Below are 12,711 nucleotides of genomic sequence, written 5' to 3' on the forward strand. Positions count from 1 at the left end.
AAAGAGCACAAGGGAAGGAGATTAGTTCTAACTGAGGGAGGTGGAGGAAGACTTCCTAGAGGTGGGGCATTTGGTATGGGGCTCTGAAGGATGAAAAGGAGTCTATTTCAGGCAAAGTACATGTAAACAACATAAAAGGGCATTTTCACCAGCTGAGATACAATGTGTAGTTCTTCATTCATGAAGATCTGTCTTGCTTAACTGGAAACCTAGCCCCTTAAAAAAGTGTTTTTCCCCTCCTGTTAGGCAACCACAACAAACCAGACCAAATACTACATCTCTTACCGTCGCAATGAATTTGTCCTGATGAAGCTGCCAAAGTATGCGCTGCCAAAGGTAAGAGTGGGTTCCCTGTTCCGCCTGGGCCTGAGCTGTGTCCTGAGCCTACACTGACTTGGGGGCCTGCAGGTGCTTGGTGATGGCCAGGTCAGGATGGACAAGAGCAAGGTGGCCTTGCTTCCCGCAATGACTCCCCTCCCCCTCCACTCCACCCTTGCTGCATCCTGTCCTAGGGCCTCCACCACGCTCCTTCCTCTGCCTATTCTTCCTTTTCCCCAGACTCCTGCACATGTGATGTTTCAGAGCAGTATCTCCCCACACTGAGCCTCCAGGCTGGTTCTGCTCACACCTTACACTTCTCTTTCCTGACACTCAGGCTGGGGCTGGGGCGCAGTTTCTGTTTTATTCACCACTGCATTCCAGCTGTCTACTATGGTGCCTGGTATGCAGTAGGTGCTCAATCAATGCTACTTCCTTCCCCTTGTGTGTATGTGTGCATGAGTTGGTCAGTCGTGTCTGATTCTTTGTGTCCCCATGGACTGTAGCCCGCCAGACTCCTCTGTCCATGGGATTTTCCAGACAAGAATACTAGACTGGGTTGCCCTTCCCTTCTCCAGGGGATCTCCCTGAACCAGGGATCGAACCTGGGTCTCCTGCATTGCAGTCAGATTCTTTATCATCTGAGCCACCAGGGAAGTCCTGGCAAGCAAGGGACACGGAGGCTGCCCAGACCCTGCCCCCGCCCTGTTTCAGAGTGAACTCCACAGTCCCCTCCCTGCTGGTATGGTATTCCAATTTTACAAAGGAAGTGACTGAAGATCAGAGAGGCTAAGTACCCTGTCTGAAGTCACACAGCTGGTAAGAAGCCAAAGCACGTTTCACCCTGAGGTCGAGGGTGAGGGGGGTCTGAGACCAGCTTCCGGCTACGTCTCCCTCCGGAGGATGTTTCCACTCCATGGGCATAATTCGGAAACACAAATAGAGGCAGCCTTTTCTCACCCACACGCTTACTGAGCATCACATATAAGCTGGGAACTGACTCTACAGCTGTGAGTCAGACACCTCAAATTCCTTCCCTGGCTGGGTTTTCAGAGGAAACAGGCAGAGTCAGGCAGACAAATGTGTGGAATAATTGCCGGCTGTGGTGTGTGCTGTAAAGGGGATAAGAGGCCGAGCCAGAGAGTGACAGAGGATGGGGGAAGCTTCCCTGAGGGGGATGTTTGCTCTGAAGCCCAAAGGCTGGGGGAAAGCTGTTCAGGGGTAGGACGGTGCAGGTGCAAAGGCCCTGGGGCCAGAGAGACCTGGCTGGAGGGCAGAGGTGCGGGCCAGGTGAGAGGAGGCAGTCCTTCCTATCACCCAGCTTCAAAGGATGACCGGGAACCCCCTCATAGGGGTGGCATTCGTATTGGCGCCAAGTGTCCTCACTCAGAGGTCCTGCCCAGGACCAGGGATGGGCCGGGGGTGGGGGGTGATGCACAAGTCAGGCTGCTCTCAGGGATCACCCCCGACCCTGAGCCCAGCGTGGGGTGTCCCAAGGCCACAGACGGTCTTGTGAGCACACTGCCCACCCAGACAGCAGGCTGCTTCCTCTCCAGCAAATTCAGGAGAGCAGCCAGACCCCGTGTTCCCACCAACAACGTGGAGAGCTACCTAACTGAATTTCCTAATCAGATTTTGTTGTTATACGGTGAATTTGTGACTCTTGCCTCTTTCTTCTGCTCAAACCATTCCCATCTTTTTTTTTCCTTTCTGTCATTAATGGCCCAAGTAACGTCAGGAAAACAACAGAAACCAGAGCCGAGGGGAACTCACCACAGCCTCCCCGCCTCCTTCCCTCCCTCCCCTCCCCCCGCCCTGTTCGATTGCCTCTGGCCCCTGGCCCCTGGCCTCTGGCCCCTGGCCCCTGGCCCCAAGCAAAGGCGACTTTTCTGCAGCTGCATCATTGCAGTCACTCTGTCTGCAGCCTGGCTTTCACACGACAATATCTTGGGAGAATTTTTCCCGAATGACACATCATAGCCCCTTTTAAATGATGGCAAAACTTTCACCTCAGGAAACCGTGCCTTGTTCAGCTAAGCCAGACTCCTGTTGTTTAGGTATTTGGGTTGTTTCCATATTTCATAGTTGTAAACTGTGCTGCCAGGAATATATTTGCACCCACAGGTATTTATTTTTTTATTTTCACAAGTTAGTCTAAAAAGAATTTCTGGACCAAGGATATAAACATTTGTGGAGCTTAGCTGCTTTCTAAAAGGGTTCCACCTTGCCACCAGCAAAGTTAGAATAGGCCTGTTTTAACATGGCTTTGCCAAATTTTGTGTTGTATCAATTCTATTTTCCTTCTACTTAAAGAGGTATAAATGGCCTCATTCTGTTGTTTTAATTCACCTATCTCTTAAAACTAAAATGGGTAAACAGTTTTTATTCTTTGCTTAGATTGTTACTTGTAGAGATTTTTAAAAAATACTCAAGTTCCCTAAGAGAAAAAAAAAAAAATCAGGCAAAGGCTACAAACAGACAAAAGAGAGGAAAAATCCAAATAACTACTGATTCCATAAAAACATTCATAAGCATAAAGTAAATGCAAATTTACTTTAAAGTGAAATAGTCTTTTATCTGTAATATGTTCACATAAAATAAAATCCATAAAGTGTAGGAATAAAGGAGAAAGTGACATCAGGGAAGAAGGTGGGGTGGAAGCATGGAGTCCGTCTTCTCACTTAGGCAACAATCACACTGGCAGAACCCTCCTGATGTAATGATTTTGGAACTTCTGGTCTGTTCCAAGGCTTGCAGCTTCCAGGGGAAGGCTTGGAGGGTAAGTCATTAATTTCCACAGTTTTGGCTCTTCCCAAGGTAGCAGCTAAACGTCTCTCCCGACCTCCCCCTCAGCCGCAGGATAGCATCCGTGCACGTGTTCCTGGAGCCGTGGACACACAGCTTGCAGGATTCATGATGCTAATCCCTGGGCACCAGTAGGTCTGGGACTATATGCTCCTGATCATGAAGTACTTAATTTCTTCCACTTGGTGGTTGTTTCAGCATCTGTAAAACAACTCAGGAACTGTACATCAGACACTATTATCTAGGTCCTTCAGAGAGGAGCTAAAGCAGAGGATACGGGGGAAGGGTCTGTCCTGGGAAGGCCCCAGAGGGTCCTGCTGGTCTTTCAGCCAGAGCCTGTTTCCACCCCCATCCCCACATTTATTTTCCTTCTTTTCCCTTTTGAGAGCAAACCTTTAAGGACAGAGGATGAGATGATCAGATGGCATCATCAACTCAATGGACATGAATTTGAGCAAGCTCCAGGAGATAGTGAAGGACAGGGGAGCCTGGCGTGCTGCAGTCCATGGGGTCACAAAGCTTCATACATGACTTAACAACTGAACAACAGTTTAGGGATGAGGACATTCAGAAGCAACCGCCATATGGAGGGATTTAGAAAATCACGAAGCATGCCCAGGAAAAAGCTCACACTCAGATAAGACTTGAGGAGAACTTCAGTTTACACCTCAGGCTGATTCCCAAGACACACACAGCCTGCAGCAATAAAATCAAAATAAAAAACAAACAAACAAACAAGCCAGCAAACCCTGGAGAGGCGGGGGAATCTGATTTCCAGAGTTTCTCTATTACTAGACTCCAATATCCAGTTTTCAACAGCAAGGAGACCACAAGGCAAGCAAAGCAGGGGCCATCCATGCAAAGGGGAAAACACCAGCAGAAGCGGCCTCTGAGAAAGGCCAGACGGCAGACCTGCTAGACAGACTTTAATGTAACTGCCTGCAAGATGCTCAAAGAAGTAAAAGAAACGGGGAGACAGTCAGGAAAGCAATGTACGCATGAATTAGAAATACAAGCATACTTCGTTTTATTGCACCTAGCAGACACTGCATTCTTTTTAACAAATTATAAGTTTGTGGCAGCCCTGCATGGAGCCAGTCTATTGGGCCATTTTTCCAACAGCATTTGCTTTTTGTCTTTGCATCATATTTTGGTAAATCTCACAATCTTTCAAACCTTTTCACTATTACCATGTTCATTATGCTCAGTGACTTCCAATGTGACTGCCATAGCTGCTCGGAGCCAACTCCATTGACAAACATTGTGTGACTGCTGCACCGAGCAGCCGTTCCCCCATCTTTGTCCTTCTCCTCAGCTCAGCTCAGTTCAGTTGCTCAGTCGCGTCCGACTCTTTGCGACCCCATGAATCGCAGCACACCAGGCCTCCCTGTCCATCACCAACACCCGGAGTTCACTCAGACTCACGTCCATCGAGTCCGTGATGCCATCCAGCCATCTCATCCTCGGTCGTCCCCTTCTCCTCCTGCCCCCAATCCCTCCCAGCATCAGAGTCTTTTCCAATGAGTCAGCTCTTTGCATGAGGTGGCCAAAGTACTGGAGTTTCAGCTTTAGCATCATTCCTTCCAAAGAAATCCCAGGGTTGATCTCCTTCAGAATGGATTGGTTGGATCTCCTTGCAGTCCAAGGGACTCTCAAGAGTCTTCTCCAACACCACAGTCCAAAAGCATCAATTCTGCAGTGCTCAGCCTTCTTCACAGTCCAACTCTCACCTCCATACATGACCACTGGAAAAACAATAGCCTTGACTAGACGGACCTTAGTCGGCAAAGTAATGTCTCTGCTTTTGAATATGCTATCTAGGTTGGTCATAACGTTTCTTCCAAGGAGTAAGTGTCTTTTAATTTCATGGCTGCAGTCACCATCTGCAGTGATTTTGGAGCCCCCCAAAATAAAGTCTGACACTGTTTCCACTATTTCCCCATCTATTTCCCATGAAGTGATGGGACCGGATGCCATGATCTTCGTTTTCTGAATGTTGAGCTTTAGGCCAACTTTTTCACTCTCCTCTTTCACTTTCATCAAGAGACTTTTTAGCTCCTCTTCACTTTCTGCCATAACGGTAGTGTCATCTGCATATCTGAGGTTATTGATATTTCTCCCGGCAATCTTGATTCCATCTTGTGTTTCTTCCAGTCCAGCGTTTCTCGTGATGTACTCTGCATATAAGTTAAATAAGCAGGGTGACAATATACAGCCTTGACGTACTCCTTTTCCTATTTGGAACCAGTCTGTTGTTCCATGTCCAGTTCGAACTGTTGCTTCCTGACCTGTATATAGGTTTCTCAAGAGGCAGGTCAGGTGGTCTGGTATTCCCATCTCTTGCAGATTTTCCACAGTTTATTGTGATCCACACAGTCAAAGGCTTTAGCATAGTCAATAAAGCAGAAATAGATGTTTTTCTGGAACTCTCTTGCTTTTTCCATGATCCAGCGGATGTTGGCAATTTGATCTCTGGTTCCTCTGCCTTTTCTAAAACCAGCTTGAAATCAGGGAGTTCACGGTTCATGTATTGCTGAAGCCTGGCTTGGAGAATTTTGAGCATTACTTTACTAGCAGGTGAGATGAGTGCAATTGTGCGGTAGTTTGAGCATTCTTTGGCATTGCCTTTCTTTGGAATTGGAATGAAAACTGACCTTTTCCAGTCCCGTAGCCACTGCTGAGTTTTCCAAATTTGCTGGCATATTGAGTGCAGCACTTTCACAGCATCATCTTTCAGGATTTGAAATAGCTCAACTGGAATTCCATCACCTCCACTAGCTTTGTTCATAGTTATGCTTTCTAAGGCCCACTTGACTTCACATTCCAAGATGTCTGGCTCTAGATTAGTGATCACATCATCATGACTATCTGGGTAGTGAAGATCTTTTCTGTATAGTTCTTCCGTGTATTCTTGCCACCTCTTCTTAATATCTTCTGCTTCTGTTAGGTCCATACCATTTCTGTCCTTTATCGAGCCCATCTTTGCATGAAACGTTCCCTTGGTATCTCTAATTTGCTTAAAGAGATCTCTAGTCTTTCCCAATCTGTTGTTTTCCTCTATTTCTTTGCATTGATCGCTGAAGGCTTTCTTATCTCTTCTTGTTATTCTTTGGAACTCTGCATTCAGATGCCTATATCTTTCCTTTTCTCCTTTGCTTTTCACCTCTCTTCTCTTCACAGCTATTTGTAAGGCCTCCTCAGACAGCCATTCTGCTTTTTTGCATTTCTTTTCCATGGGGATGGTCTTGATCCCTGTCTCCTGCACAATGTCATGAACTTCATTCCATAGTTCATCAGGCACTCTATCTATCAGATCTAGGTCCTTAAATCTATTTCTCACTTCCACTGTATAATCATAAGGGATTTGATTTAGGTCACTCCTGAATGGTCTAGTTGTTTTCCCTACTTTCTTCAATTTAAGTCTGAATTTGGCAATAAGGAGTTCATGATCTGAGCCACAGTCAGCTCCTGGCCTTGTTTTTGTTGACTGTATAGAGCTTCTCCATCTTTGGCTGCAAAGAATATAATCAATCTGATTTCAGTGTTGACCATCTGGTGATGTCCATGTGTAGAGTCTTCTCTTGTGTTGTTGGAAGAGAGTGTTTGCTATGACCAGTGCATTTTCTTGGCAAAACTTTATTAGTCTTTGCCCTGCTTCATTCCGCATTCCAAGGCCAAATTTGCCTGTTACTCCAGGTGCTTCTTGACTTCCTACTTTTGCATTCCAGTCCCCTATAATGAAAAGGACATCTATTTTGGGTGTTAGTTCTAAAAGGTCTTGTAGGTCTTCATAAAACCATTCAACTTCAGTTTCTTCAGTGTTACTGGTTGGGGCCTAGACTTGGATAACTGTGATATTGAATGGTTTGCCTTGGAGACAAACAGAGATATTGTGTCATTTTTGAGATTGCATCCAAGTACTGCATTTCAAACTCTTTTGTTGACCATGATGGCTACTCCATTTCTTCTGAGGGATTCCTGCCCGCAGTATAGATATAATGGTCATCTGAGTTAAATTCACCCATTCCAGCCCATTTTAGTTCGCTGATTCCTAGAATGTCGACGTTCACTCTTGCCATCTCTTGTTTGACCACTTCCAATTTGCCTTGATTCATGGACCTGACATTCCAGGTTCCTATGCAATATTGCTCTTTACAGCATCGGACCTTGCTTCTATCACCAGTCCCATCCACAACTGGGTATTGTTTTTGCTTTGGCTCCATCCCTTCGTTCTTTCTGGAGTTATTTCTCCACTGATCTCCAGTAGCGTATTGGGCACCTAATGACCTGGGGAGTACCTCTTTCAGTATCCTATCATTTTGCCTTTTCATACTGTTCATGGGGTTCTCAAGGAAAGAATACTGAAGTGGTTTGCCATTCCCTTCTCCAGTGGACCACGTTCTGTCAGACCTCTCCACCATGACCCGCCCATCTTGGGTTGCCCCGCAGGCATGGCTTGGTTTCATTGAGTTAGACAAGGCTGTGGTCCTAGTGTGATTAGATTGACTAGTTTTCTGTGAGTATGGTTTCAGTGTGTCTGCCCTCTGATGCCCTCTTGCAACACCCACCATCCCACTTGGGTTTCTTCTACCTTGGATGTGGGGTATCTCCTCAGGGCTGCTCCAGCAAAGCACAGCCGCTGCTCCTCACCTTGACCTCCCTATTCCTTCAGATACACAGAATTGACATTACAGTGGCCTCTGAGTGTTCCAGTGAAAGGGAGAGTCACACTTCTTTCACTTTAAATTAAAACCTAGAAATGATTACACTTAGTGAGGAAGACTTGTTGAAATCCAAGACAGGCTAAAAGTCAGAATTTTTACAGCAAACAGCCAGGTTGTGAATTGAAAAGAAAAGTTCTTGAAGGAAATTAAAAGTGCTACTCCTATGAACACATGAACAAACAGCCTTATCGCTGATACGGAGAAAACAAAACAGGCTCATCACTGATCTGGAGAAAGTCTGAATCATCTGGATCGAAGACCCCACCAACTGCAGCGTTTGTTCCATTAAACAAAGCCGAAACCCAGAGCAAAGCACTGTGCTGTGCTAAGTACCTCAGTCATGTCAGACTTTTTGCAATCCCAGGTTCCTCTGTCCACATGGATTCTCCAGGCAAGAATACCAAGGTGGATTGCTACGCCCTTCTCCAGGGGATCTTCCCAATGCAGGGATCGAACCCAGGCCTCCCACATTGTAGGTGGATCATTTTACCATCTGAGCCACCAGGGGAGCTCAAGGAAAGTGCTGCTGCTGCCGCTGCTAAGTCACTTCAGTCGTGTCCGACTCTGTGCGACCCCATAGACAGCAGCTCACGAGGCTCCCCTGTCCCTGGGATTCTCCAGGCAAGAACACTGGAGTGGGTTGCCATTTCCTTATCCAATGCATGAAAGCGAACAGTGAAAGTGAAGTCACTCAGTCGTGTCTGACTCCCAGCGACGCCATGGACTGCAGCCCACCAGGCTCCTCCATCCATGGGACTTCCCAGGCAAGAGTGCTGGAGTGGGGTGCCATCTACTCACAAACATAACAGCTATGGAAAGTCACTAATTAAAAACTAGGTAAAACTCTCCTCAATTCTATGAAGGCTGAGAGGTGAGGAAGCTGCAGAAAAAAAGTCTGAAGCTGGCAGAGACTGGTTCATGAGGTTTGAGGAAAAAAGGCATCTCCATAACGTCATTGTGCAAAGTGACAAAGCAAGAGCTGACGTACTAATAGAAGCTGCCACAAGTTATCCAGATACAACTACGATTATTAATTAGGGTAGCTACCTCACTGGAAAAGACTCTGATGCTGGGAGGGATTGGGGACAGGAGGAGAAGGGGATGACAGAGGATGGGATGGCTGGATGGCATCACCGACTTGATGCACATGAGTTTGAGTGAACTCCGGGAGTTGGTGAGGGACAGGGAGGCCTGGTGTGCTGCGATTCATGGGGTCGTGAAGAGTCGGACACGAATGAGTGACTGAACTGAACTGAACACTAAACAACAGACTTTGATTGTAGACATACAGCCTCTGTTGGAAGAAGATGCCATCTAGGACTTTCATAGGTAGAGAGGAGAAGTCAATGCCTGGCACCAAAGCTTCAAAGCACTGACTCTTTTGTTAGGGGCTAATGCAGCTGATGACGTTCAGTTGACACCAGGGCTCATTTACCATTCTGAACATGTTAGGGCCCTTAGGGATCATGATGAACCTACCCTGCCTGTGTTCTGTAAATGAAACAAAGCCTGAATGACAGCGTATCTATTCACAATGTGGTTCGCTGCCTGTTTTAGCCCTACTCTTGAGACCTAGCGCTCTGAAAAAGATTCCTTTCAAAATATCACTGCTCATTTGACAGTGCACCTGGCCCGCAGGAGCTCTGATGGGGATATACAGTGAGATTAATGTCAGCGTGTTGGCTTCATGCCTGCTGACACAGGGTGCGTTCTGCAACTCACGCATCCAGGAGTGATTTCAACTTTCAAGTCTTCATATTTAATAAATACAGCTCACAAGGCTATAACTGCCATAGACAGCGACTCCTCTGACAGATCTGGGCAAAGTCAATCGAAAACCATCTAGGAAGGATCTCCCATTAAGAACATTTGTGATTCATGAGAAGAGGTCAAAGTGTCAACATCAATAGGAGTTTGGAAGAAGTGGAGGTCCAACCCTCGTGGACGACTTTGAAAGGTTTAAGACTTCAAAGGAGGAAGTAACTACAGATGTGGTAGAACCAGCAAGAGAACCAGAATTAGAAGGGGAGCCTGAAGATGTGACTGAGTTTCTGCAAGCTCATGATAAAACTTCAAGGAATGAAGAGGTGCTCCTTATGGATGAGCAAAGAAAGGGATTTCTTGGATGGAATTTACTCCTGGTGAAGATTGCTGAAATTACAGCAAAGGATTGAGATGTTACACAAGCTTCGTTGATGGGGCAACGGCAGAGTTTGAGAGTATTGATACCAATTTTGAAAGAAGTCTACTGTGGGTAAATGCTATCAAACAGCATTGCATTCTATAGAGAAATTATTCAAAAAAGGAAGAGTGAATAGATGCAGCATTGTTCATTTCTGTCTTATTTTAAGAAGTTGCCACAACCAACACGCTGATCACACAGCAGCTGTCAACATCTAGTTCAGACCCTCCACCAGCAAAAAGATTATGACTCACTGAAATCTAAGATGGTCATTACCTGTTTTTTAACAATAAAGTACTTTTTAGTTAAGGTATACACATTTTGTAAGACATAATGCTATTGCGTGCTTAATAGATTACAGTATAGTGTGAATGTAACTTTTATATACACTGAGAAACCAAAGAAATCTGTGTGACTCACTTTATTGTGATGTTTGATTTATTGGGGTGGTCTGGAACTGAACCCACAGTATCTCTAACGTGCCCCTGTACCAAAAAATAGATAGAACCCATGGAACCAAAAAGAAATTCTGAAGCTAAAAGGAACAGTAATTGAAACAGACAATCCACTAGAGAAATTCAAAAACAGATGTGAGCAAGTAGAAGAAAGAAGCAGAGAACTTTGGAGATGGGACAATTGAGATGATAAAACCTGGGGGACAGAAAGAAAAAAAATGGAAGAAAAATGAACTCCATCTAAGAGACTGTGGGTCATCATCAAGTCAGCCAATATACAAAGTGTGGAAGTCCCAGGAGAAGGAGAAAGAGAAAGGGGCAGAGGAATTATCTGAAAGCCCAAAACTTCCCTAAACCTGATGAAAACCTAACTATAAAGGTCTTTAAAAGCTTGGTGAGCTCCAAGTAGCATAAACACTAAGAGTTCCACACCAAGACATTATAATCAAGCTGTGGGAACACAATGAAAGAATCTTGGAAGTGGCAAGAGACAAGTCACTCGTCACATACAGGGACCATCAGTAAGATTATAGGCAGATTTGTTATCAGAAAGCTTGGAGGCCAGGCTTGAATGTGAGTTGCAACATTCAAAGTGCTGAAAGAATTTGGTGAAGATGTTGGCTCATTCAGCTGTTCCTTAAATTTTATGTAAAAATCTATGAGGACATTTCTCCTATCATTCTTATTAAAATGTTTTTAAGCTTTCCAAAAGTACTTCTTTAAAATGGTTCCACTACAACTAATGGAATAACGCAAATATATATACCATCTCTGCCTGTTCTCCACTCCATTCCTCCTTTCCGTGACAATCTCACTTCATTCCTCAAGGCAACTGTTGTAGGAACTTTTGCTCATTTGTGTCCAACTCCTTGCAGACCCATGGACTGCAGTCACGAGGCTTCCCTGTCCTCCACTATGTCCTGGAATTTGCTCACACTCATATCCACTGAGTCAGTGGTGCTATCCAACAACCTCATCCTCTGTCACCCTTTCTCCTCCCGCCTTCAATCTTTCCCAGCATCAGGGTCTTTTCAAATATCAGTGCTTCGCATCAGGTGGCCAAAGTATTGGAGCTTCAGCTTCAGCATCAGTCCTTCCAATGACTATTCAGGACTGATTTCCTTTAGGATGGACTGGTTGGATCTCCTTGCAGTCCAAGGGACTCTCAAGAGTCTTCTCCAACACCACAGTTTGAAAGCATCAATTCTTTCATGCTCAGCTTCCTCTGGGGTCCAGCTGTCACATCAGTATATGACTACTGGGAAAGCCATAGCCTTGACTATTGGCAAAGGGATGTCTCTGCTTTTTAATATGCTGTCTAGGTTGGTCATACCTTTCCTTCAAAGGAGCGAGCATCTTTTAATTTCATGGCTGCAGTCACCATCCACAGTGATTTTGGAGCCCAAGAAAATAAAATCTGCTTCCACTTTCCCCCCACCCATCTATTTGCCAGGAAGTAATGGGACCGGATGCCATGATCTTAGTTTTTCGAATGCCGAGTTTTAAGCCAGCTTTTTCACTCTCCTCTTTCACCTTCATCAAGAGGCTCTTTAGTTCCTCTTTGCTTTCTGCCATTAGAGCAGTGTCATCTCCATATTTAAGGCTGTTGATCTTTCTCCTGGCAATCTTGATTCCAGCTTGTGATTCATCCAGCCTGGCATTGCACATGATGTACTCTGCATAGAAATTAAATAAACAGGGTGACAGTATACAGCTTTGATATACTCCTTTCCCGATTTTTAACCAGTATGTTGTTCCACATCTGGTTCTAACATTGCTTCTTGACCCACAAACAGGTTTCTCGGGAGACAGGTAAGGTGGTCTGGTATTCCCATCTCTTTAAGAACTTTCCACAGTTTGTTGTGATCCACACAGTTAAAGGCTTTAGTGTAGTCAGTGAAGCAGAAGTAAATATTTTTCTGGAATTCCTTTGCTTTCTTTCTGATCCCGTGGATGTTGGCAATTTTATCTCTGGTTCCTCTGCCTTTTCTAAGTCCAGCTTGTACATCTGGAAGTTCTCAGTTCACATACTGCTGAAGCCTAGCTTGAAGGGTTTCGGGCATTACCTTACTAGCATGTGAAATGAGCGCAACTGTATGGTAATTTGAACATTCTTTGGCATTGCCTTTCTTTGGGATTGGAATGAAGACTGACCTTTTCCAGTCCTGTAGCCACTGCTGAGTTTTCCAAATTTGCTGACATGTTGAGTGCAGCACTTAACAGCATC

General features: G+C 45.3%; 1 protein-coding gene across 1 annotated transcript in view; it reads left to right on the top strand.

Moving 5' to 3' along the window:
- Nucleotides 1-12,711, top strand: part of SORCS2 (sortilin related VPS10 domain containing receptor 2) — a gene marked incomplete at its 5' end in the record, with an annotated part of 492,994 nt that overhangs the window by 422,457 nt on the left and 57,826 nt on the right. The window contains one exon of the mRNA XM_040237340.1: nucleotides 247-336. Within this exon, the coding sequence (XP_040093274.1) occupies nucleotides 247-336 (90 nt within the window). The remainder of the gene's footprint in view (nucleotides 1-246; nucleotides 337-12,711) is intronic.

Source organism: Oryx dammah, unplaced genomic scaffold, assembly GCF_014754425.2.
Source record: "Oryx dammah isolate SB20612 unplaced genomic scaffold, SCBI_Odam_1.1 HiC_scaffold_3, whole genome shotgun sequence".
Taxonomy (NCBI): Eukaryota; Metazoa; Chordata; class Mammalia; order Artiodactyla; family Bovidae; genus Oryx; species Oryx dammah.